Source organism: Cyprinodon variegatus, unplaced genomic scaffold, assembly GCF_000732505.1.
Source record: "Cyprinodon variegatus isolate N-32 unplaced genomic scaffold, C_variegatus-1.0 Scaffold557, whole genome shotgun sequence".
Classification (NCBI taxonomy): domain Eukaryota; kingdom Metazoa; phylum Chordata; class Actinopteri; order Cyprinodontiformes; family Cyprinodontidae; genus Cyprinodon; species Cyprinodon variegatus.
Window position 1 is genome coordinate 279,369 of NW_015151010.1, and position 26,643 is coordinate 306,011.

General features: G+C 37.2%; 1 protein-coding gene across 1 annotated transcript in view; it reads left to right on the plus strand.

The window, feature by feature from the left end:
• The first annotated feature begins 5,185 nt into the window (after window positions 1-5,185).
• Window positions 5,186-26,643, plus strand: part of LOC107095568 (protocadherin-16-like) — a 103,841-nt gene continuing 82,383 nt past the window's right edge. The window contains exons 1-2 of the mRNA XM_015391707.1: window positions 5,186-5,601; window positions 13,270-15,090. Of these exons, the coding sequence (XP_015247193.1) occupies window positions 13,291-15,090 (1,800 nt within the window). The 5' untranslated portion in view covers window positions 5,186-5,601; window positions 13,270-13,290. The remainder of the gene's footprint in view (window positions 5,602-13,269; window positions 15,091-26,643) is intronic.

A 26,643-nucleotide genomic window follows, 5' to 3' on the forward strand; every position in this document is an offset into this window, starting at 1 on the left:
CCCACAATTTAAACAAAACAGTGCAACAAAAATTTAATCAACTCACATGACTCTACAAACTTCCTTTAGATATGATTCTCACCTATCAACCAAAACATTTAAGTTTTTCTTTTTTTTAAATTTAATTCATATTTGATCAACTCAATACCAACTTCCTCCAGAACCACACTTATATTCCTCTGGTGACATCACTTAAGGCAAAAACCTTTCTGATTTTCTTCTTTAAGTGGATTATAAATCCAATTAAACTCCACATTTGAACCAGATGGGATCTGCTATAGATCCCTTCTGGGTCCTAGGATCCACCGATTGGAAAAAGGCCCAGAAGACACTGCACCTGATGTGAGAAATCCAAAAAGTTAAATTCAGTTTATTTATATAGCGCCGATTCACAAAACATGTAATATCAACTCACTTTATAGAGATGATAAAGTATGATTGGTTGAAACCTTCTATCAAAGAAAACCAGCTGATTGCAACCAACACTTGCAAGACATGCTACTCATGCATGAGCTTGCGGCAATGATTTTCGCTTCAATTTGTCATTGACACTTCAGCAGTCACTCAAACCAAACATGCTTGTAGCAACAGTGGAGAAGAAAAAAAATCCCTTTTTACTGGAAGAAACCACCAGCAGTGTGATTGGCCATCTGTGGAGGCCGACTGGGGGTCAAGGAGATAGAAACAAACATACAAAAAGAAGTAGAAATACAACAGGTAACCGTTAACTAGCGCCACAGGTGGCCCAGTCAAGGAAAGACACAGCCAGGTAGATGGGCTCCAGGATGAAAGAGAGCACATACAGCTAGTTATAGTAAGAGAAACAGGACTACACTAAAGAAATAGGCACATCTATAAACAAAGGTATTGATAGCAGCAGGTCAGCTGATATTGTAATCCAGGATGGAGTCACAGTCAACAGGAACAGACCAGATGAAGCTACTCTGACAAAGAAAAAGCCAAGGGAACATAAGGTTATGAGTGGAACTTAACAAATACTACAGAATGGGAGAATATAGATAGAATGAGGCAGAATGATAAAACGTGTTTCCTATGTCCTACAGCAGCCTCACCATATAGCAGCATACAGTAAATGTAGAAAATAGCTCAAGATAAATTGACTCTTTTGGATGAGGTATGAAGAAGGTAGATCCAACCAGTAAAACTCTTCACAGCTGCTGCTGGTCATCTTCTACGCTTCAATGATATATGCTGGGTATAACTCCTGGCAGTGTACATGTTGTGTTCTCATCAACAAAATAGATGGGGAAAGTGGCGTGCCATTTAGGGAACTTTTTAATGGCTACTTGAAAAGATTCACAACTGATACAGCCTTCATTCCTAACTATACATTGTATCAATACGCGCAGTGCGCGACTAATTACTGCCGTATTACTACACAGAAAATAGTTCCTTTTTAACACAACAGTACAGGACCAAACTTTTTTGTCTGCAGAAATAATAATTGGGGCTGAGGTTCCCTTAATCCAGTTGTACTGGTCTAAGGTCAGGAAAAGGGCAGCAAACATCTCTGCAGACCCCAATAAACTAACACAGAAATAGTTTAGACTATTAAGCTCAAGTCAGTGTAGAGCACACTACTTACAAAACCAAGATGACATAGAGACAGTCTTGGGCTTAACATTCAGATTAGTACAGTATTTATTTTCACTAATATAACCAAATCTTCCTTTGTCAAAACATGTGTGTATGTATGTATGTATGGCCTGTTTACAATTAAATATCTTTATTGAGATCCAGGTTGAGCCAACGTTGATTTTCTTGTTTGTGTGCATAAACATAACAATTATAACTGATCCTCAGTCTGATTCTCAAAGATACTTGAACTGTTTTTTATAAGATGTAGAGAAATGTTGGTAAAGAGGACTGGAGCGTCATTTTTTGTGATCATTTCTGATTCATTACTAACTTAATTACATAAATAAAATACATTCAATTCAATACAGTCTGTTCATTCACACCATAAAGATGATTTTAAAGTCCCAATAATGTTTCATCGACACTTTATTACCTTGGTCTTTTGGCAAATATGGTCATCAAGCAGAGATTTTCAATCGACTCAATCCTACAAAACAGATAAAAAACAAATAAAAAAAAGAAAATCGATCCGTAGGAAACTTTTAAAGCTCAATATAACAGATTTTATTATTATAGATTTTATTTTTATAGGTATTATAGGTAATATTCTAAAAATAACTATTATCCTTGTTATCAGGGCTTGACAGGTCCTCTGAGTCAAATTTCAGCTTAGATTTATATAGATTTATTAGAATCCTGCATTAGATTCCTCCCACAGTCCAAAGACATGACTGCTAGGTTAATTGGGCTCTTGTAATCTCCTCTGAACTATAAATGTCTGGATAGGTCCATGTTCACGCCGTTTTCAAGCATCTGTTGCATCTACTTAAGCATATTTATTCACTTTAACACAGTTGTTTCAAGCTAGCAGGGGAGGAAGAAAACAATAATGTTAAAGTAACTAAATATGCTTAAGCAGATGCAAAAGGAACATCAATTTTTTTTTTTCACTGAGTGATGAACCGGATAACTGCCCATGGTAAAATCATTGCTGGAGGTAAACACCCCTTTGTTTACCTCCAATGATTTGATAACAGACTAAAATTTAAAATCTGCTGCAATTTTAAAGGAGGATTTAGGTTGTGATTTTTGGTGACTCCCACACTTTCATTGGCCCTATTTAGAGTGAACAGAGTGATTAAAAAAAGGAAAATATAATTGAATAAAAACCCTTCTATCTATTTACTCAGTTATTTATTCTTTTTCCAATTAACTTTTTTTTAATTAGTGAATTATATCATGTCTCATTTCAATTAAATTAATATTTTATTACAAACACAGTTCCAGTACATACAAAGGGATAAACTTACCGGAGACAATATCAGAAACAAACATGTTAAAAAGTAATTTTAAAAAGACAATTATCTGAAATCAACCAGTGAAACAACTTGATTATTAGTCTCCTTTAGTCATATAAAGCCTTTAAAGCATGTTCAGTCCTGCTAAGACAAACATTTGACTTGCTCTGGTCCATCAAACCTCCTGAGAAGCAGACATAAAGTGTCATTCTAGGCCACCTGCTGCCTTTGCAACTTTCTTTTTTGTAATTGGACCAGAGGAGCTGTGTACTGAGGTGTATAGAATTTATTAAACAACATTAATTCCATTGTGTACAGGATCCAAACTTGTGTGCTGGTGTGTTTGCCTGAGCATATAACGTTCTACATTGTGCATTTGTGTCTTTATCATCGGACAAATCCTCTCAAAATATATCCCCATGGTATTTTTACTTTGTTACATTAAACACTGTAACTGACAGATAGACATTTGGAAATTCTGACCTTTTATCCCCCCTTAGTTCGGCATATCATACTTTTTCACCATACTTTTTGCTGCACTGTATTTAAGATCAAGGTCCAGAACATAGACTGAAACAAATATTAAGCAGCTGTTGCAGCCCTCAAAACCACCAAGTCATCTGCAAACATCAAATGGTTTAAAAGAAGACTGCCAGCTGTGCATCCAATATAACAGGCCTTAAGTCTCATTTGCAACTCTTCCAGATGAAAAAGAAGGCTTTAATTTTACTATCATAATTATTATCACAGTTGTTATTGTCACACTTTTAGATTATACCAGCCATTTTGTTACCTTTCTTTTTCAAATAAAAAAATAAAAAGAGGACCAAGGATTATTGAGAATGCCCAGCTAACACTCCTCTGGTTCAGAAGTGTGTTCACACTTTGAAAGACTCAGTTGTAATTCAACCTTGCGAAACGTTGCAATTAAAAAGATTTAAATGACATGAATGAAATAAGTTATTTGGCGCTCAGACCCCGGTAGAAAACTTTAATGCTGTGAATTGACGTGCGCTCAGATGAATAACTTAGAAAAGGGATTAGAGTAGGTTTCCATACCGGAACCCGGACACTGGTGCTGGATTAAAATGGTGGATGAATAGGACTGAGAAAAGCCAGAGAGCAAGGGAGGAGATGGTGGGGAAAAGTTCAGCTAGTGTGCAGGAGGTAAGCCGGAGGAGGAGCTTTATGAAGGGGATCTTGAATATTGATTGACTGGAGCTTGATGTGGGACGATTTTTACAACTTATGTCTCCAGATTGAATTTTCACTTAAGCTTTTTATAAATATACACTGTTTCTTAGAAAAATGCTTGGATAGAGAAGGACAATGGTATAACGACTTAACAATAGGCCCATAAGCAACATTATCTGGGTGGCCCCCATATTAAGTACAACACGCCAGCCGTTTAAACGGCTCACCATCTCGTTGAAAACTGGCATGTGTTGCGGTATAAATACGGTCCGGTCAATCAACTCAGTATCAGGAGGGTATAAGAGGAATTTTTCGCACCATTACATCTGCAAAGAGATGTCCTAATCCACAATTTCATAGTTCAAGGTCAGGGGCCCCTAAGCAACTGCAGTCTCTGCGTAAAGATATTTACGCCATTACAGAAGGAACAGAAGGCTTTATCAGCCATAGCTTTTTAAGGTTTACTCTACATGTGGAAGGGTCACAAAGATTGTTTCTGGGACATCTGCTAAACCAAAAGTCTTCCACAGGATTCTGCATATAATATTGAACTTTATTGATCTCACACTGGATAAATCTACCTCTACATTTAACTCATCCCATTGGGGAGCAATGGGCTGTCAGTGTGCGTCATCCAGGTAGCAATGCTGGGTAAAGGGTCTTGCTCAGAGACCCAGAGTGCAAGCTGTGGGGATCGAAGCGGGTACTTGCAAACTCCTCAGAGCACAAGCGCACCACTATACCAACACTACCACCATATTAAATCTATTAAAATATATTTCTTTATTTTTCTTGCTCTCTTTTGGTTGTATGCAGTATTTTTTTCTATTATGTGTAAAACCCATGCCCTGCACATAAAAAAATAAACACTTGATATTTGTGTGATGAAACATCATCTATAACATTTTTAATTAATGCAAATGTGAATTTGTTATTTGGAAAAGACCTCTGGTTAGTATTGATAAGAATAATTGCATGTGGCTCACAGTTCACTTTTAGGTAGGATGGTGGCACCAGAGTTCAGTCCAAATCTGAGAAACCTTCTTGCAGAGGCTGCTTGAAGCAATCACAGCAGCAGCAGCAGCAGCGGTAAAGAGGAGAGGAGCAGGAGGTTGCAGCCCATCACGTGTCGAATAAATCAGATTTTGGAGACGGACGTCCACCGCTCGGCCCCCAAAACCGTTTGGTCTGGTGAAGCGCACAGCAGCCGCTCCAGTGTGTCTGCATTCATCCTCACCGACAGACAGGCTGATGCTGACGGAGAGCACATAACGTCTCCTGGATGAGGAAAGTTTTGCTGCAAGTTTGCCCTTTTTTTTCCACTTTTGTTTTTGTTCGTCAAAGAAACAAATTCTGCCCTTCAGAGAAGATCTCCATAGGCTACCCGAGCTTTTTTCTTTCTCTCCTGATATGGATTTAACTTTCACTTTTTGCTCCATAAGGGGGAACTTATGAGAGAGTGGATATATTGTAGTTCTTCCTGAAAATCAGCACAGAGGAGCAGATAAATGTGAGTATGATTCAAAGTGATGGTCAGCTTAAGCAGATACGATGAGGCTGATTGGAGCTTATTGGCTGTTGTCATTATGAAGCTGCAGAGGATGCTTTTAGCGCACAAAACAAAAACAGGATGTTGTGAACTTTTTTTTCAATGCAAATTAATGGTTGAAAATTTCAAATTACCTTGAAAAAGTTGAATAGAATAGAAGTTCCAGTGATTTTCTAAAATGCATGTTTTTTTCTTTGTAGCTGTGCGTCCTACTTCCAACTCTTTGTAAATATTACAAAAGCTCCACACACAGCCTATACTTTGAAGAGCGGCCAAGAAAAAGATTTACTGCCCGTTTTTTGTCGCTTGTGATTAAAGCCCCCCTGAGACGGAAACATTCCTCTCGGACTGTGCAGCATGGAGTTTATTGTCCTCGGAGCTGCTGCAGCCGCTGCAGCGCCTCATTCCTGCGCCAACTGAGCCCAAACCAAACGGTTCCACATGACGGCACAGCCACTGGGACGGTAGACTGATGTTCATTAGCCGTAAATTGGGCTCTTCCTTTCCCCCCAATTAATAAATTCATTAAAACTCCACAGGGCTCCATCACCTCGCACTGAAGTTGTGGTTGTATTGGTTGCTATGGTGCAGTTTGCCATTTTTTTTTTTTTTTTTTTTTTTTTTTTTTTTTACTTAAACCACAATAATACAGGGTTATGGTATATTTATTTCATTATATAAAGATTAGAATAGAATAGAAAATAGAATAGAAAATAGAGTAAAATAGAACAGAACAAAATAGAATAGAATAGGATATAATAGAAAATAGAATAGAATAGAATAGGACATTTATTGTCCCACAATGGGGAAATTCCGGTGTTTACTGTAGCAAAAAGATTATAGAAAACAAATGTCACAGAAATATGGACCTTAAAAAAGTCTATACAAATGTTATTAAATGTTAAACTGTAAATTCAGCCTGAATGTAACAACTTACTACAACTTACAAATGTTATAACTCTATTCCACAAATGTATCCTAAAGTATATGAATCTGCAAGCAGAAAAATGTGTTTTTCATCGAACACAAAGAAAGTAAAGCCTAGTTAAATAAAGTCAAATTCTTGAGGGCTACAACTTTTGATTGAATTTTTTATTCACTAGGCTACTCCAACTCTGGAGATGGCCACCATGTGTTGTGTTGGTTGGTCCAAAAGCAGTTAAAGGGATATCCTATGTTGTTTTTTTAGTTCTTGTAAAAGGTTAATAGCAGGTCATATGTAAACCATTATTGGAAGTTTATTTTGTCCATATAGTTGGTGTTAGAGTTCAGTTTAGTAAATAGTCATATAGAGATCAAATTTATAGCAGCCTTATACTGTTTTAAAAAACTTTTTTGCAAGGGTAATACAAGGCTCCACACTAGAGCAGATGCACCTTATATAGAGGCTATTCAGTCCAAAGCTGTATATGTTTCTCCTCCTCTTACTACTGTGTACCTCCCCTGTTGGCTACATTTTTAAAAGGGCAACTTGCCAAACAAAAACAAAAAAAGTTGTCTTGATGGTTTTTGCTACTGCTATTTTATCAAAAATATATTTAAAAAAAATACACTGTTCACATAGGGCAGCTACCTACATTAAAGGTTAATTTGATAGGAAATAAAGGAAGGATTTTGTGCACTACTATTGATATTTCAATATGAAACGCCTTTATAGTTGGACACCTAGAGTAAGTGTTTCCCAGACAGTACAAAGAAATATTATTATAGGACTCTAAGTGAATGCTTTTTGCTTGATTTTAGGCATTAACTATAAAAATTGTGCTTCACACAAAAAAGATCTTGTGCAGAATATTACACCCAACCTCCATTTCTTTGTAAATAACTACCTAATTCAAATATGATAACTGTTGTTAAAGTAAGTGTTTATAAATTGCTTTGACTTTTGGAGATTTTGAACGCTGTAAACCATCCACTTTCATTTATTTTATTTTATTTTTTCAAAAAAGGGACAAAATTTTTCAACCCCATACACATAAATTACAGCCAAGACTGATTAGCATTGTACATCCCAGCCAGATGGTACAGGCTAAATAGGTTAAAATACAGTAGAAAAGAAGTCCAATAAAGCAAAGGAAGTATCAAAATAAAATACATGACAGAAGAAATAAAGTACACACATTTCAGGTTAGTGGTCAACCACCATAAATTTTATAGACACAATATCACAATTTTATATTGTAACCAAGCGTCCCATAAACGTACAGGCTTCCACAGGCGTGTATCTTTTTTATACAAGACATTTACACAACTGGGAAGACGTCCCTAAATGCAGCATAGCTCCCATGCGTAGCAAAAGGCTTTGGTCTTAGCTCCTCCCCTACAAGCTTTTAACATCAGCCTCTGGGATTGACTAAACTAGATTTATGCAGAAACCAGAGGATATATATACATATAACAGAACATAACTTCAGAAAAACCTAAACTATTCCTCTCAGTATTCTCATATTTCTCACTTTCAAACTTTTTCTTGAGTTGTTGTTTTCTTGCATCACTGGAATTGTAACAAAATGCATGGGTTTATGCTGATGCAATCCCTCCTAATACAAATGCAGTGACAAGGATGAGCTTTAAAGTGTATTATTAATATTTAAGCGAGAACATTTTAAAGAAAAATAGTTAAACAGACCCATGCTGCTCTTGATGTGGTAAGAAGATGATTCTTCTTGTCACGCACTCTCATAAACTTAGGCTAAAGGACTCAGAGGGGCAAAAAAAAGTGAAAGTGTGGCTCTTTAACACAGTGTCTGTTACAACTGAGGCAGCACACATGCATAAGGAGGCCCGTGATGGCTTTTCCTGCTCTTCTTACATGCACATAGAGTGAAGTTTCAAAGACTAATGTGAGGCACAGAAACACAGCACTTAGTTTGGCCAACATTCATAGCATTTTAGTTTGCTCTGTGCTAAGCCTGTCATCCTCATGTCCAGGCAATCTGCTGTTCTGTCTGTGGTTTCCATTATGGCTCCGCTGAGCCTCGCTTGGCTGGCATGGTCTCTAAACCACAGACGTTTTCTTTGAGTTAACTGGAATTCTGACATGCTCATTTTACAAAGTCTGTCAATATAGTTGTTCCTCTTAGTCTGAAAACAGCTACATTTATTTAGTTGTGTTAATTAAAGTAGGTAATCTCTATTGCTTTTGAGGAACAAGCTTATATTTTGCATAGAGGCAGAGTTTGATTATTTCTGTGTAAATGAGAAGATCCTGACAAGTTAGAATGGTACCTAAATAAGAGACATGATAACAGCTTAAAATATCTTAGTTTCGAACTCTTCCTTCAAGCTTAATGTCTGTGTATATATTGTCCTTAAGTAATCAGTGATTTATGAAATATTGGAATATTTACAGAGCAATTGGTCTAATTTAATCTGCAGCAGCATTGAATGCTTCCTCTATCTTCCCATTGGGAAAAAGTTTTTTTTTGTGTGTTGTTACATCTTATATAGTGTAAGTATTTGCTCAAAGTAAGTAAAAGAAGTTTGCTTTTGTTTTAAGTGAAACACATCCAACCACAGCCTTGTTTGGTTTCACAATGCTGCAAAACCTAAATAATACTTCAGAGAAAACAGAGATGTCAAGTACAAAGCAGCAAATATGTTTTCTGAACAAAATGGAACACATTTTCCATTATGAGCAGTGAACAACGTAGAGGAAGATGAATCACGGCCATGATGTTTTCAGCTTTCTTTCAATTCAGTTTATCTGCAGAAATGCTCAGAATTGTTTGAGTCTGTATTTTAAAAGATGTTTAATGTTTTATAACTTCTAAAGATGTTGGTTTGGTTGGCTTCATTTAAAGGATTCAGAAATAAAACTTGGCCAGTGCTAAAGCTATTACTAATAATACACTCATTCAGTGCCTTTTGAATGTAGTTATGGGTCTTGGAATGTTTCCCATTTCATCATAGTATAACCACAAACTTCAATGGATTTTATTTGAATTCTCTGTAATTGATCAACATAAAGTGGTGTGTAATTTTTCAGTAGAGTGCAAATAGTAAAGTTTTTTTTTAATTTGGAGAGTTAAACATCTTGAAAGCATCACTTGCATATATGTATTCTACTCCTCGTGTGGTATTTCTAGCACCACCTTTTACTGCTATTACAGCTGCAAGTTTCTTTGGAGTATTTCTCAGCTTTGCCCATCAATAGTTTCTCTTTCAGATGAGAATAGAATCTGTGGAAATTAATTTCACAGTATTGTTATCAATTTTCAATTAGATTTAAACCTTGATTTTTACTTGACTACTCTAACACATAAAAAGGCTTCAAGCTAAGTTATTCCATTGTAGCTCTTTTTTGTATGATTTGGGTTATTGTACTGCTGGAGGGTGCTGTAAGGTGCCCCAGTCTCAATCATTTTACAGGTTAAAAAATATTCTTGCCAAGGATTCTGAAGAAAGGCATCTCCATATGATGATACCACATGCATGATCTCTAGACTAAGAGGCTTTTGTTGTCAGATATATTCCCTTAAAACCATCACATGAATAAAATACTATAAATTCATACTTCTGTTTTTCAGAAATTAAAGTAATAGCACCTGTTTTTTTAAGCGACAGTCAGCTACTCAGTTGGTGTCCTTGGCATGAACAGCAAATTTCTTTGTTTTTCTTCATTAAATCGTTTTAAACTACAAGGTTTACTAAACTTGGCTTGTACAATTGCCTTACCCAGCTGTGTCTGCTATATCCATTAGGCTGAGCTGCTCTGCAGAGGTCCTCTGCTGGAGATCAAGTAGAAAATGCATTATTTCAGTCGTGGCATTTGGTCAAAGATTCAGGCTTCAAAATGCTCCCTTTTGTGCTGTGGATGTTGAAGTTCATCCCCAGTGTTGCAGTAAAGTAAATCAATACTTAGACTACAAAGTTCATGCACAGTTAAGATTTTTAGGATGTCATGGATGTGTGCGTATATATTTTTTGCCAAGAAGAGAACTTGCGAAACAATCCATCTAATGGAATGTAATGGTGAATTTCTGGTGCTTGGCCTTTTAGTTCATGTTATTTAGAGTTTGTATTGTCTTCTTGAAAGAATTATGGATTTAAGCTCGATGTAGGACATAGGGGTAGAATTTACTACTAACTGCAGAAAACCATTAGCAACACTTTATCAAATGACATACTTTAAAACAAGAATCTAAAGGTTTCTTACTGCTCAACCTAAATGGATTTTCTGACATTAAAAGTTAGCATTTTCTGTGTTGTGGGCTTTGAATTATGGCTGACTGAAATTAGGCCTGGAATCTTGTGTACATATGGCCAACATCCAGAGGACCTCAATTATAATGCTGTCGAGCCAGAAAAAGGGAAAGAGGTAGACTGTGTGGAGCCCTTCAATTCTGCTGTAGCCTTCTACTCTGTCACTCAAACGCACCGCTACTACCGTGGCTGAGACAGATCAGTACACTGTGCTCACAGACACATGGGAGGGATTTAGAGGTACAATCACAAACACACACATGCACACACAGGCGTGTTGTGAATGTTTCCATGTAAGTGTCTGTTAAACCACTGGGGGGAGCCTTGGAAAGCTTCCTTTAAGAAACTTTGCTGTTTAGACATTCAATACTGTGTTTTGTTCATCTTTATATGTTTCCTCCAAGTTAAAATACAACTTTTACAAAAACAAGAAAAGTAGTTTTGAATTACTCAAATCCAGAGAGAACCGCATAAAACTTGGAAACCAGTTTCTGTATTTGATTCAGAAGACACAATAATTTGCTATGCGCCAAACACTTAGTGGTTAAGGATTATTCAGCAGATGGTGACTGTCTTGCTGAACAGTTTCCACTCAGCTTCAGTGTGTCTCTCTTTCTCAGTTACAGATCGTGTGTGGTGCTGTGGGTGCAATGCCAAACTCAGTGGAGATATGTTCTACTGATAAAATAATTTTATTTTATTTTCATTTAATTGAGAAAAAAAATATTTTTTTGGACGGATCAACATGTTTTGCTAATAGAAGTGTTTTCTCACATTTTTAGATAAATTATAAAAGACAGTAAAAAAAGATTGTGTAACTGATTTTTAAACTACATATGTCCATCAAAAGAATATATATGTCAAGGGACTTGTGTACTGATACCAGGGGGAATTTCCCAACAGCTGCATTTTAATGGTGCATTGGAGAACATCTCATACATTAGAATGTCAACATATCAAATTAACATAAAAAAAATAAAAATATACTGACCTGCAACCTTACCAGAGTACTTACTAAACCATAATTGGTTTTACTGTTAAGTTAGATGCCATTTGAAGGATATTTATATCATATATAATGGGTTATTTTTGTGCCAGACTTTACTCTTTGAAATATGAAATAAAACATCAGCATTGTTGTTTGGCTATTATCAAAATTAGATTAGATTAGATTAGATTAGATTAGATTAGATTAGATTAGATTAGATTAGATGAGCTTTATTGATCTCACAGCAGAGAAATTCACTTGTCACATATTGGCATAGAAGTCAAAGAAGGTGCAAACAAGGAGGAAATCCCTAAACAGTTTCCATTGTATTACTTATCGAAAGCAGTCTTAACTATAAGGAGGCAAGACTTTGTAGAAATATACATTTAACAATAAGGTGTGTTTGTAATATCCTTAATATCTATAGCTTTAGTTAAAGGATTAAAAGCAGATGTCAAGAAAAAAAGAGTAGTTAAGTTTCAGTTAAGCTAGTTAACCAGTATAGTATCACATATGGAATTAGGTTATTGCAGCCATCCATCCATCCATCTTCTAACACGCTTAATCCCAAGTGGGGTCGCGAGGGGTGCTGTTGCCTATCTCCAACTGTCAATGGGTGAGAGGCAGGGTACACCCTGGACAGGTCGCCAGTCCATCGCAGGGCAAGACAAAGACAAAAAACCACTTATGCACACACTCACACCTAAGGAGAATTTAGAGAAGCCAATTAACCTAACACTAATGTTTTTGGACTGTGGTAGGAAGCTGGAGTGCCCAGAGAGAACCCACACATGCTCAGGGAGAACATACAAACTCCATGCAAAAAGACCCTGGGCCAGGGATTGAACCCAGAAACTTCTTGCTGCAAGGCAGCAGTGCTACCCACTGCCCCACAGAGCAGCTGGGTTATTGCAGCTTCTCTATACTTCCCCTAACAGATTTATCATTGTTTAATTCATAATATAGAACATTATGTAACCTTAATGGTGACGTACAGTATAGACTTTTCACTTCCATTCTAAATGCAATGAAAACATTTTCTTCCAGCTTTACAAGAAAATGTGCTCCTACAAGAAAAATGCAGGGTGTCCAAAATGTGATTTTCTCACCTGCTTTGTAAGAAACACTCCAAGACTCCCTGTCTGAGAGGATATGCTGTGGCCTGTTGTTTTCTTTTCTTTTGCCTCTATAGAAATGAGGGGCTTTTAAGAAGAAACAAGGTGTTGACTTATTAGCTGAGCTAAGACGTGTTGGAAAATGTATTATTCTAGGCCTTTTCTGAGGTATGTTAGAAAATTCAGCCAAAAACATCTGAGAATGTGTTAAAGACATTTCTATTTTTTCTTAAAATATAGCAGAAATATGAAATACTTTCCTTATTCCTGGTGTTGTGACATTTTGATATGACTCAGGCTTCCCTCTTTGTGTATTTTCAGGCTTAAAACGAAGAAGCAAAGATGAAGACAGCTGCCAAGGGTCTTGGAAAGTCTAAAATGGATCCATTGCACTCTGAGGGTTGGTTTGGCATCAGGATAGTGTTAATGGTATACGTACTATTGGAGCTTTTAACACTCAATTCATCTTTTGTTCTTGGGACCCTTGAGCTACAGCTAGATGAGGAACAACCAGCTGGGACAGTTGTGGGGGACATCAGCGCAGGACTTCCACCTGGTGTCACAGCTTCTTTATATTTCATATCTGACCATGAGGGCACAGGAGTGGGTAGTGATTTGGACATAGACGAAAGCACAGGTATTATTAAAACAGCTAAAGTTCTGGACAGAGAGTTGAGAGACAGATACAGCTTCATTGCAGTAACCATGACAGGTGTGACTGTCGAAGTGACTATCAAAGTAAATGATATAAATGACCATGTTCCGAAGTTTCCCAGAAAAAGAGCCACATTTAAAATTCCTGAGCAGACGGCTATTGGCACAAGATTTCCTCTCGAGCCAGCTGTGGACAGTGATAAGGGAGAGTTCACCACACAGGGCTATATTATTAAGGATGGAAATGTTGGCCAGGCATTCACCTTAGAGACAAGAAGAGGAAGCAGTGAGGTTCTCTTTCTCGACTTGGTGGTCAACGGCATTCTAGACCGAGAGAAAAGATCAACCTACACATTATTGTTAGAGGCCTTTGATGGTGGTTCACCCAAGAGGACTGATCAGATGACCTTAGATATTATCGTACAAGATATTAATGACAACGCTCCTGTTTTTAACCAGAGCCGCTATCATGCAATAATATCTGAGAATCTCCAACCAGGAAGCAACATCCTGCAGGTTTTTGCAACAGATGCTGATGAGGGAGATAATGGACTGGTACTATATGAAATCAACAGGAGGCAAAGTGACCCAGATCGATACTTTGTTGTGGACACTAGCTCTGGCATCATTACATTGAACAAGCAGCTGGACTTTGAGATGAGAAGAGTACATGAACTGGTGGTCCAGGCTCAAGACAACGCAACCCACCCTGAAGTAACCAATGCCTTTGTAACCATTCATGTCAGAGACTACAATGACAACCAACCCACCATGACCATCATCTTTTTGAGTGAGGATGGCTCTCCAAGAATCTCAGAAGGTGCCCAGCCAGGCCAGTATGTAGCACGAATCTCAGTCACTGACCCAGACTATGGAGAGTACGCTAACGTCAATGTGTCATTAGAAGGCGGAGATGGAAAGTTTGGCCTGACAACAAAAGATAGCATAATATATCTTGTATGTGTGGACCAGATTCTGGACCGGGAAGAAAGGGACACCTATGAGCTGAGGGTGATGGCGACAGATTCAGGCACACCTCCACTTAGGGCGGAGTCTTCCTTTGTCATCCAGGTGACTGATATAAATGACAACCCACCTCTTTTTGATCATCCAGTGTACAGACAAGTGATCCCTGAGGTGGTCTTCCCAGGCAGCTTTGTGTTGCAGGTAACTGCGAGAGATAAAGATCACGGGCCAAATGGGGACATTAACTACAGCATCCTCGAAGATCCCAGTGGCTACTACAGCTGGTTCAGTATCGACTCCATTACGGGCATAATCACCACGTTATCCCAGCTTGATTATGAAAAGAACCCTAATCCCAGTATAACTGTTGTAGCCACAGATGGAGGCAAACCTCCCCTTTCTTCCACATCAGTGGTAAATATCGTTCTTCAGGATATAAATGACAATGAGCCTGTTTTTGAGAGAAACTTCTACAACGTCTCCATCAAGGAAAACACGCCACCAGGGACCTGCATTCTTCAGGTAGGACTTTTTTCTGGGTTTTATTTTAATAAAAGCCTGTAAAGAGATTGATGTCCTTAAACTGTAGGCTGAGTTCCAAAGCGGTTGCATGCAAATCCCTGACAACTCTGGAAATTAAACAGATGTTAATTAATCAGATCAATAGCAGACAATGTTATGGTTGTTTTGGTAGGTCTTCTTATTTTTCTGAGACAAACCTATTTTTATTGTTACAGCTGTTGAAATTGCATGGCCTTATTGAGGATTTACCTGTGATTTTAGGCCAAGATGTTTTCCATTTTGGCTGTCCTTTCCTTCACCTCTTGAAAGGTTTCCAGGGTAACAGGGGCAGTTTAAAGTACCCTGTCAGCTCAAACACAAAAGGGTTTTTCACATACACAGGCAGAGACAAATTCAGGGCTTTATGTGAAGAATTATATGTCATGTCACTTTTAAAAGGCACCTTAATTAGCCTTATTCATTGTAAAAAAAATTGGCAGAAGATGACAAGATTAATGAAAGTTCAGATAAATTACAGCTCTTTATTCAATAACAGTTTTCTTTCATTGAAAATTTTGTTTTCTAAACTGACAATTTTAATGAAAAGGAAAGAACTACAATGGTAAAGAAACTTAGAGGATGTTTAATGTCACTCAAGTCATTTATCTTTCTAGAGTTGCGTTTTCTTATAAAACGTGTAAAAAACTGTAACTAGTGTGGTAGTAACTTGTAAATTATCTAATCATTTTTAAACATATTTTCTTAGCTATGGCACAAAAAAATGACATTTTATTTTCAAGCACAAATAATTATGCTGTAAGAAAGAAAATACCAGAATAAGAGTTTTATTCTTGTTTCAAAGCAAATTAACATTTTTATATGGACAGTCAATTTTGCTACAGCATCTTATTTAAACTAAGAGTGTAATTAGTTCATAAATCAGTTATCTCCTTGTGTACCCTGTGTAGAATGCAAATTCTTACCCTGTCCTTCCAAATGGTTACAATCATGTCCAAAAACAACATGCTGAGAACCTTAAACAATACTATGTTCCGAAACAGAATCAAGTTTATTGCCAAGTAGGTTTGCACTTACAGTACAAGGAATTTGACTTGGTGTTGTTGGTGCAGACAACAGCCCTGCTATTGGTTTTAAAAGTCTTGGTTTATCTCACTCTCTCACAGCTAAATGGAGCACAGACATGCTTTAAAAAGTCATAAACCTTACAGGTTCCCTTCAATGTTATTATAGTGAAATAAAACTAATATAAAAAAAAAAAATAAAAATTGAAATGGAGAAAAGTTTTTATTCATTGTTATGAATATGAATAGTAATCAAAAACTGAAACTGTATTGTGCTATAAAACTAAATGAAATTTACTTAAAATATGACAAAAAATATATTGCCTTGATAATTTTTTATTGCTTGTAAACTGATGCAAAATTTTTTTTTCTTTAAATAGGACTCAGTTAAAGTCAACTGTAGTTGTACCAGGTTTTAATATTTTTTTCCCCTAAATTTTTATTACTACTTAAATGAACAATTTATATACACAATTCAACCTGGAAAAACTCACATGTAGAAAAGAAGTGATAAGAGGCCTGTCAGTAGGTTGGTCCAGGTGAGGATGATGAGAGTCTTCCAGATGAAATTTTATGCTTAAGCTCCATTAATCTGACTTTTTTGAACCCTGTGTCTTAAAATTTACTGAATTGGGAAAAACATACTATTAGAACTAATGAAATCTAATCTAAACTAAGCATTATTAAACAAATTGTAACTAATAAAAACTTGCTAAACAAATTTAAAAGCTAATTAGAACTTACTGAATTAGTTACAACTACTTAAAAAAGCTAAACTAAAAAAAAAAAAAAAAATCCAAACATATTATAACCTCTGTTCCCTGCTAAATGATTTTCATTTAAAAATCTCAGTGAGAAAAAAAACTTTGAGGCATCCTAACTTTGCACGTGAAAACTTAATCTAAACCAAATAATGTATGTTTTGGTGGGCAACAAATCTCCATGATCACAGTTTAGGACTGACCTCACACCATTCATAATCGGGTGCCTTGATGTGTGGTGGACCTTGAAGCCAGTGCTTTAGACTTTTTTTTGGCATGCTTAGATGTTGCAGTCATGTGTATTTGGCGGGCCATGTGAGAACAGACTGCTTTTACTTAGGGTGCCAGCTTTACATCCAAACATCACAGCAGGAAGTCGACAAATGCCTTTTTTTCTCAGTAGATGAAATTCACTGTCTCTCCCCTTTGCATCCATAGCTCTGGTTAAAAAAAAGCCCATTACAATAAGGGCATTGTGATCATTAATTCAGAGGTTTGACGGTTCCCTATTTATTTTACTCTGTGGGTCACCAGCACAGCAGTTTATCATTATTCTAATAAATTCTGGCTCCACACTTCTGCGCCTGTGCTGTTCTGTCTCAATCAATGATACATCACTTGATTTGTTAGATGATTTTATAATCAGATGTAGTGGGGTGTTTAGAAAGAGCTGAATATAAGCCTGTAACAGCAATTAATCTTGTAATCCATCATTGAAGATCAGCTTTAAAGAAAATAGTTGTACTGGATGGTAAATAAAGTATTTAAGTATTAAAAACATTAAACTTCAAACCAAAGTTTTTTTAAGGCATCACAGATTTGAACCAATTTTATTAGTATCTAAATTCTGCTAACATGATAAAGACTCAGTTCTTTGTTTTACACTTAATTACAAATGTGGGAATCAAAAGAAAACTACTCATATGATTAAGTAATTAATTTGACCCATACTATGGTCATTTAATAATATGCTAGCAGCACAAGCTCCGGATCCATAAAATCCATTAGTACGAAATATCATGGCTGCAATGAGGGAGAGACATTTTTGATATGCAATAAAAGTAGTTTAATAAATCTCCCTTTCCCCCCAGCATGCACTTGATAATTATCTGATAATATGGCTTGTACAATTATGTCACTTGGAAAGTCAACTCGTTTTTTTGCCGTGTCGAAAATTTAATAAAGGTCTTTTCCAGGTATGGTAGAGAGGAGGGTCAAAAATTCAATGTGCAACAATTTTATCATTTAAACTCAATGGAAGTTTAAAATGATCACCCAAATGATAAACCTGCTTCATTATGGATCACTATGTCGTTTTACATTTTACAATAAATCTGGTGGGTTATTGGGTCGTGTGTTTACTCATCAAGTGGCAGGGATAATGGGATAAATAAAAACGGTGTGGTGGGATTCACTCACAGTAATGTGTCAGAAATTGAGTGAAATTCCCCCTTAGAGCTAAGCTTAATGTTGCAGTCTACGAGCTTGCCTTTTAATACAAGCAAAGTATGCAGCATCATCATCCTGTTATCTGCATTGTACTGATCTACCTATCTCTCAAATCGATTGACACCCGATTATTGTGCAGTACCTCTCTTCTGTGGCCACTGTAGAATCTTGCCACACTAAAAGCTGTCTTTTGTTTCTTATATTTTACACCATACATATTACATGATCCCGTATATCCCCTCCCAGTTCTGTGTTTTAGTGTCAGTAAGTGCAATTTTTTCGGGACACAATATTGCTCAGTCCAATTCAGTCCCTTATTCTAAGTCAGGTTTAAAAAGACTGAGGTTTAAGGGCTTGGACTAAACAGAGGGATTTGAGGACTTAAGAACATGACTGGATAACCGTACAGAAGGATGACCTTAAAGGGCCTCCTGAGATGCTATTTATACAGTATATATGCGCAGCAACAAACCAAGACTTTAGTCTATTAGTACAGAAATATTAATTCTGTCTATGCTCTGTCTGTACTGATGCAAACTGTTCAACTGTCATTGTTGCTGAAAGGTGTGAGCTCAGGTAATCTAATTGCATTAGGGGACAGAGGGCCCCATAGGCAAAAAATGGCCAAATATATTCTTTGACTCTGCACAGTTAACTTCCATAATCCTGATGCACACACAATGTACATAGCATGCTGCAATGGAAGTGACACTCCTGCTTCTAAGATGTGATAGGCCTGCGTTTTTCTCAAAATCCATCATATTTTGTCACGTTTCATCTATAGGCCTGCATTGTCAGGGTTTGGTTGTGCTTTGGAGGACTCAAATGCAGAGGCAGAGAGGCTGAGGTGATTTGTTGTAGATTTAATCAAAGGAAACAGTTTAACAAAGGCAGGAATCCAAAAAAAACAACTAATAATTTGTAAAACAAACCAGAACTTCGGAGACATATGGGGAAACCAAACACAAGGAGCCAGGGAGAGACGAGGCAGGCAGACAACAGCATGGGGGGACAGCAATGACAAGGAACCAACAAAGAGTGAGAGCAGAGGGAGAGCATATGTAGCTGACTGAGACAAAGGCAGGGCTAACGAGCTGACAAGGAGCAGGTGTGAGAAGAGATAACTAGGGAGCCAAAGGGGAAAGGAACACACACACACACAAGAGGGCAACAGAGAACAGAAAAACATGAGAACTAACATAAATTTAGGAATTACAACAAAAAAGGAATAAAACCAATAAAACTAGGAAACATGGAGCAAAGTAAAGCACAACAGAAACAAGACCATGACATGCATCACATTAAAAATGAATTATGTAAGGTAATGGAGAGTTTTTTTTCATCATGTCCACCAACATCTGGTTAAGGTGTTGATATCTACTGCAGTGAGTCTATATCAAGTTGGCTCATAATATTATTGGCATTCAACGTGTGAGGTCACAACCCTTTAAATTTTCATGCCAACATCTGTTGTGTTTGAACTAGTTATATGGGCTACTAACAGGGCACATAATGAAACTGCAATAGCGACGTGTCTGTGATGAATTGTGTAGCCCTCAGAAGATGCATAACAGGCTAACATCTATGGAAGATAAAGAACTACTTCCCTAATTCAAACAGCCTTGATTAGAATGAGGTTGATTTATCTTAAAGAGGTTTTATCTGAATTATCATCATCATCATCATAGTCATCATAATCATTTGTTTATAAAGTGCTTTAAAAACTAAGTGCTATACAGGGGCATAAGAACTGAAAGGAAACCAAAAATAAGCATAATAATAGAAAGAAATTACTAAAATGCATGGTTGATCATATCAGCAATTAAAACAGCAATAAAAAGTAAAAAAAAATAGACAAAGGCCAGCCTATTTTGTAAGAAATAAAATAAAAATCACTGAATTTATTTGTTAATAGAAAAGGTCTCTCCTAAGAATTGTCCCTCTGTCTGATTTTTTTTAATGTAAGGGGTGGGGTAAGGGGGGGTTGCTTTGGCTCCAGCAGAAAAGCGAGAGCGGTCTCCTGGCAGCTGTGGGGGAAATGAACCCTGACAAGAGCTCGCAGAAGTGGCGGAGGTGACATGAGCAGGGGGGCTTCCTTTTCTGTCTGCTGGCCTGTCTCCCTCTGCAATTCTTATCTGATCTCCCTTCATTTTCCATTAGTGAGGCGTGATGATGGAACAAAATAAGTTTTTTATGACACTTCCCCAATTTTCATTAGAGAATGGATCCTTGTTCATTGCTGCAACCCCCTCAGTAATTTGAGACAAACGCTGATTACAGCAGCCAAAAGAGAAAACAACTTTTCTTTGTGGGAACTTTGACTTAATATGATGCTGACAAGCTTAGCCTTTTCTCGTAGTTTTTTTTTAAAATACCTTTATTTTTGTAAGTATTTTTTGTGCTGTCTTTTCTACTTTAGGTTGTTTGCTGAGGACATTACTTCTTTTTTGCATGCATCCAACTAAACTGTCGCTGCAAAGAGTTTCCCAGCATTCAAACAGCAACTCTGAGACATATTCATTATTTCACACTGAATTCTTTAAAGGCAGACTAGTTGAAAGAGGCACCTCAGTGAAGTGGCACTCTAAATCACTGCTCCGTTCTTACCAACATAAAAGTATCCGGTCTATGGAAGAAAAAGACTCTTCATAATTGCTGTGGAGAAAAAAGTATGAGTGACTGAATGAAGGTCTTTCCTTTCACACCACCCCCTTATGGTGTTTTACTACACCGGCTAGCTACTGGTAACCACCAGCCAAATGCTTATAAGAGTCATTTTAATGCATAAAACCCATTTCCTATCACCAAGTTGGGCTAATAAAAAAATGGCTTATATTAATTAAAAAATAATTAGTTGTGCTTGTGGCAATAATGACAATACGGAGATATGCAGAATTCAAAAGCAGAGGCAGTGATTGTTCATGTTTCCCTCTATAGACTTTCAAAATGTCTGTGCAGGTGCATTGAAATTGAATTTTAAAAGTTTTTTTTTGCTTTCGCCTTTTTGTGTCTCTGCTGTTATTATTGAACTCATTAATTCAAATGGAAAACTGAAGTGGGATTTAAAAAGTTACCTGATAAGAAATTAAGTTGTGCAATGCAGATGCCCTTTAGAAACGTAAATTAGTTTCTTTGTCTGTTTGCCTATTTAGGCAATTACCTTGTTTTTAATTTTAATTTCAACTCTCTGCAGGACCAGAGAGTTTCTCTTCTTTTGCTGTTGAATAATGTCTCTATTTTGACAAGGCTTCTAAGGACGCTGCATGAGCATTGTTTATTATGACCATTTTCTAAATTAAATTTCTGCAAAACAGCCTCTTATATCCGGTACTTTTTTAAAAAAAAGACAGCAAACCTGTCTGGTAGAAAAGTAATGCCGCATGCATACCAACTGTATTTTACAATAAAAATGTTCCAAGACTTCAGCTTTCTGAAAATAAGAGAAACTAATTATGGAGATGTGAGGGAAATGCCTATTTCAGAATTGTATTTTAGTGCACAAACCATGCAATCATTTCTTACCAGAAAATCGTCTGGGCATTGTGTGTGTCAAATTAAATGTTCACCTGTCAGTTTTAATGCTAGACAAGCCTGTCTTACTGTGAGACTGGTTTAGCTTGAAGCATAGCTGACTCAGCATTTGGTTTTACTTCTGTTTCTTTTTCCTCCTCATAACGACTAAGCTTCCCTGTGGCTCTGTGGGATAACAGCATTTTCCAGGAATGTCAAAATTGCAGGAAACTGGATGTGCTACTTAATGTATTTGTGAATGTAATACTTCCCTGAGCACTTACTCTCGACTTAAGCCAGGGCAGTGATGTGCGCATAAACACTAATGTATGTCCAAACAGATAATTGGGTGTTAAGGTCAGTTTCTTTAGACAGTTGGCTGCGTTTATTTACGTATGTCTGTTTAGACATCTGTAGATTCACTATCAGCTCAGAAGTAGTTGTGGAAACGCAGCAATTAGTATAACAGATATTATGATTATAATGTAAATGTTAAGCTCTAAAATAAAGTGGTTAAAAGTTATTTAAGGCCTCAATAAGTATTTGTTGTTAGTTTCATGCTGATATACATACAAATTTTTCAGGTGGATTCTGTTTTTATTCCAAAATTGTTTTTATCAAGGTTCCAGTCTCAATTCACAGAATTTCACAGAATTTCAAACTGGAAAATCTGAATTTGTTAAGGATGCTGGATTTAGTAATGAATATGGCATCCATTCATAATTAATGATGTAAATGCTGCTGCAAATAGTTCCAATCATTTTAATTGATCCTTTTTATGTGAAAAGAAGACACACGCTATAGCCTTTTTTTTAGCCAGCTCTCTGGCAGTGCACAGCAAAAGGTAAGGGAGGAGCAGTCCTGCAGGTTCCAATGCTCCATACAGCAGATGAAAAGTCTCTGCCAGAAAAAATGAGGGCTTTTTCTCAAGCATCTCATTAAAAGGATTTTAAAGGTTGTTCTCTATCTTCTAAAACAATCCAAGCACAAAAACAACAAGAAAAAAAAAACCAGGCACTATTTGGCAACATGTACTTTTTTTTTGTCACTGTCTGGAAAATGAGATTTTTAGGTCACAATCGGCTGGCACTGCTCACACTTATCAGAAGAGTAGCATGTTTCATCAACTGGTTTTACCATTATCTACCTTGTAAAATGGGCTGCTGAAAAAGGCAACATTTAGGTTGTTGGCTGCAGTAAACAAAATATGTTTGTGATCATTTCCCAGTTATGAAGAAAAGGGCTGAATGCCTTTATTGTATCATTATTGTTATTGACCAAATAAAATTGTAGTTAGCCCAAAAAACAAAGTACTCTTTCAAAAAAGGCTAATAGCACATAGCCAGATTTGCTAAGACTCTGACTGAAGGGAAGTTTCCCCACTGTTCACTGCAAATCCGCAGATAATATATAAGTACTTAATGATGTGTCTTTTTTATTACAGTTCATTGTGAGTGTTCGTTATGTAGCACAAGTTAACTAACAATAGCCTACTTAGTTACCATTCAGACAATGCTTGCTGCATCAACATTCTGGTTGTTATGGCTAAATCTAATAATACAGCCTGGGCATTTTCAAGGGTCATGCTGTAAGCTTTTCAGTGTATGTGAAAAGTTTAGAATGGTCCATGTAAGTACAAAGCATGCTGTCTTAATGTGTCAGTCGTTACATGTAACTCAATGTAAAAGCTGTGAAGAGGCTACAGTGCAGCCACCTGTGCATGGAATTTTCTGAAAGATAAAACTCTGCTGGACTGGTTTCCTGGTTATTTTCTGCAAGAAAGAGAGATTATTTTATATATGTCTCCCATGGGCTAAGAAATGTAATCAGTACAGGATGTTTCCCAATTTGTCTGCTGCAGGTGAAGCAGACCTCCTAGTAAGACCTCTAGGTTTTTCTGAAAGAGTGTTGGTGTTTTGAAAAAACAAAGTCTAAGAAAAAGAGCAAAAACACTTGAAGGTCCATCGAGGGACTAGGCTTCTGGCAGCAGTGACAAAGCTCTGGCTCAGCTGTGGGATCCAGTTGTTGATCCCAGTTGTAACATATATCTTCTGACGCTGAGGCATCCTGTCTCATTGTCTGGTTGTCACTCCTTGCCTTGTCTGCTTCACCAGGTTCTTATCTCTTCCAATTTCCTTTTCCCACATTGTTGTGTCTCTGCTGTGATCCCGTTACGCCTCTTTGCTTCCCTCTGTGTCCCTGTGGTGTGATGACATCAGGATGAGAGCAGGTGATAGTAGCACATCTGCCTGCCTGGGGATGTTTAGTCCTCCTTAGAGTGACCCAAAGGGGCTGACTTGTGGATCTCAGTGCATTTCAGGTTCAGCATGTGTTTTCATAGCATTACATTTGGAAATGAGGTCCTTAGTTTGACCTTTTAAAATGGGCAATTATTCACTTTGCCTCCTTCTTTGAGACAAATTAATGGAGAGGGGGTAGACCTTGAAACTGGCTGTGATGACGGCTGCCAGGCCTTCTGTTCTCACCACCCCCTTGGTACTACCGCACATGTGCAAGGCACTTGGCACATCTAAACAAGCTGGGCATCAGGAAGCATCATCTGCTCATGATATTCTTTCTGTTCAAAAGCAAGTCTGTGCTAAATCATCCATCCAAGCCCCTGCTGTCCATCAGAAGCCACCAGACTGGAAAGCAGATGCAGAGTAACGGCTTGCCAGGTAAAAAAAGAAAAAAAAAATCAGTAACCACCTTAACTAGATTACACAAAACAGAGTGAGATGTTTTATAATTCAATGCCTGTCATTGCCAGATTGTTGAATCTTTCATTCATGGCAAAATTAACATCTTCCAAGAAAAAAAAAAAAGGAATACATTACAAAACCTTAAAATATCTTAACCACTCAGCAAATGTCTTCATATCCAGAACGACTTTTAAAGAATGCATCGTGTGAGGATGCCAGCAACCTCAACACCCTCGGTTGCTTCGTGATTTAGGAAAATGCTTCTCAGGCTTGCAAACTCATTCATATACTGAAGCATAGAGTTACTGAACATTTTTCTGTCCTCAAAAAAGGCCCGCTTTGGTTTAAAACCAGATCTAATTATCCTAAAAAGAGGACTGAACGTTGAAATGATTCAGTACCTTCATGCATGTTGTGGGAGTTTGGGTTTGTAGATCGAAGCAGTAGCAGTTTTTGATACTGAATTGCTATGTTTGGCCACATTTATGTGGGAATCAATGCTGTTCTGGCAATGCAGGGTATTTCGCAGATGATTGAATTTAACAACATTATGAAATTTCTCAGTTTCTGTTTTGAGTCTAGGGACCGGAGCTGTAGAATAAATACTTTTTTTGTTTGTGTTGAACCAAAATAGGATAGGCTTACATGTCCCCTCAGCTGTTTCATTTTTAAATCAGTTTTTTATTCTTCTGTAAACCGCATTTGAATGTTAGTGAATAATATCGCTACACAGTCCTTATTAAATTGCCCTTTCCACTTTGAAATTCCACGAACCCAATGAACAGCAGAGAAATAGAAAACAATCCTTAGTCAAACATTTTCAATATTTTTTCACCCAATCCAGTTCTACCATGTTCGTTTATCCAAGCCCTGTAAAGCAAAGCACTTGGGGGGGAATGATACCCCACACAGATGGGGAGAAGTGTGTGAAGAGACCCTCTACTCTTACATTGTGGTTCACCACTGTTGTCTCTATTGGCTTCGAACAAAAATGGACTGTTTTAACCAGAGTCTGTGTCCGCTTATGCACCATAGTGTCCCACCGGTGCAGTCCGAGCCACATTTATTACCACACTTGGAAAGATGTTAAAACCACATAATAGCAGCATCAGAGCCAATGACTTAAAAAAAGCTTTAAAAAGTGATAAAGATTGCTGGCCCTGTTTTGGGAACTCCTCTAGAACCTCTGGAGACCATTTCACAAAGAACAATCCTTCATAAAATGAAGAACATTATTGACAAGAGTGAGCATCCTCTTCAGAAGATTGTTAAAAAAACAACAACTCTTTAGTCAAAGGCTTTTCCAGATACAGTGCAAGACAGACTGATGCAGAAGATCCTTCCTGCCTGCAGCTATTGACATTTACAACATGTTGAAAAACAAGCTGATGAGTAACTACAACATGTAATTGCCCTTTTGGGTTAATAAAGTATTTTCCAATTGAATTACAGTATCATAACTCATATAAAGAAAGTAAATAAGCCATTTATTTGCAATAATCCTGCTGAAAGAAATAATTCAATATTTTCTCTATAATGATGCATCTCTCTCAATGATTAGTTGTAATAAAAAGACAACAGCTTAGCCTAATGTTGATTTCCTCTGAGTGCTTGGAGGTGATTTAAAGATGTTGCAGGGGGACAAATTACCATAGGGTTGAGTACCTCATCAATATGGCTAATTTGGTCTGGTGTGTCTGGATTTGTCTCTCTGCTTCTTTTAACTATGGTGTTGAAAGGCCAACCCTGTGTTTATATTGCTGTGTAAGGCTTTGGTAGTGTGTAGTCTGCAAGGAGCAGAGAGCTGTGGGACTGTCTGCTGTAATTAGCATGAGCTGGCATTTAAACTCAAGATCTGCGATTTTGGGGCAGACAACACAAAACCAGGATGGACGTGTTGTCGTTCATGTCTTGGTGTCAAGAAAGATTTTGACAAAGTGAAAAAAATGTGGTTTATGTTTTGGAATTTAAAACATGTTGAATTTAAAACCACAAAGACTCAAAAATAGATTTTAGCTTATTTCCAAACTGAAGTAATGCAGATTGCTGCTCTGCACCAACCTTTTATTA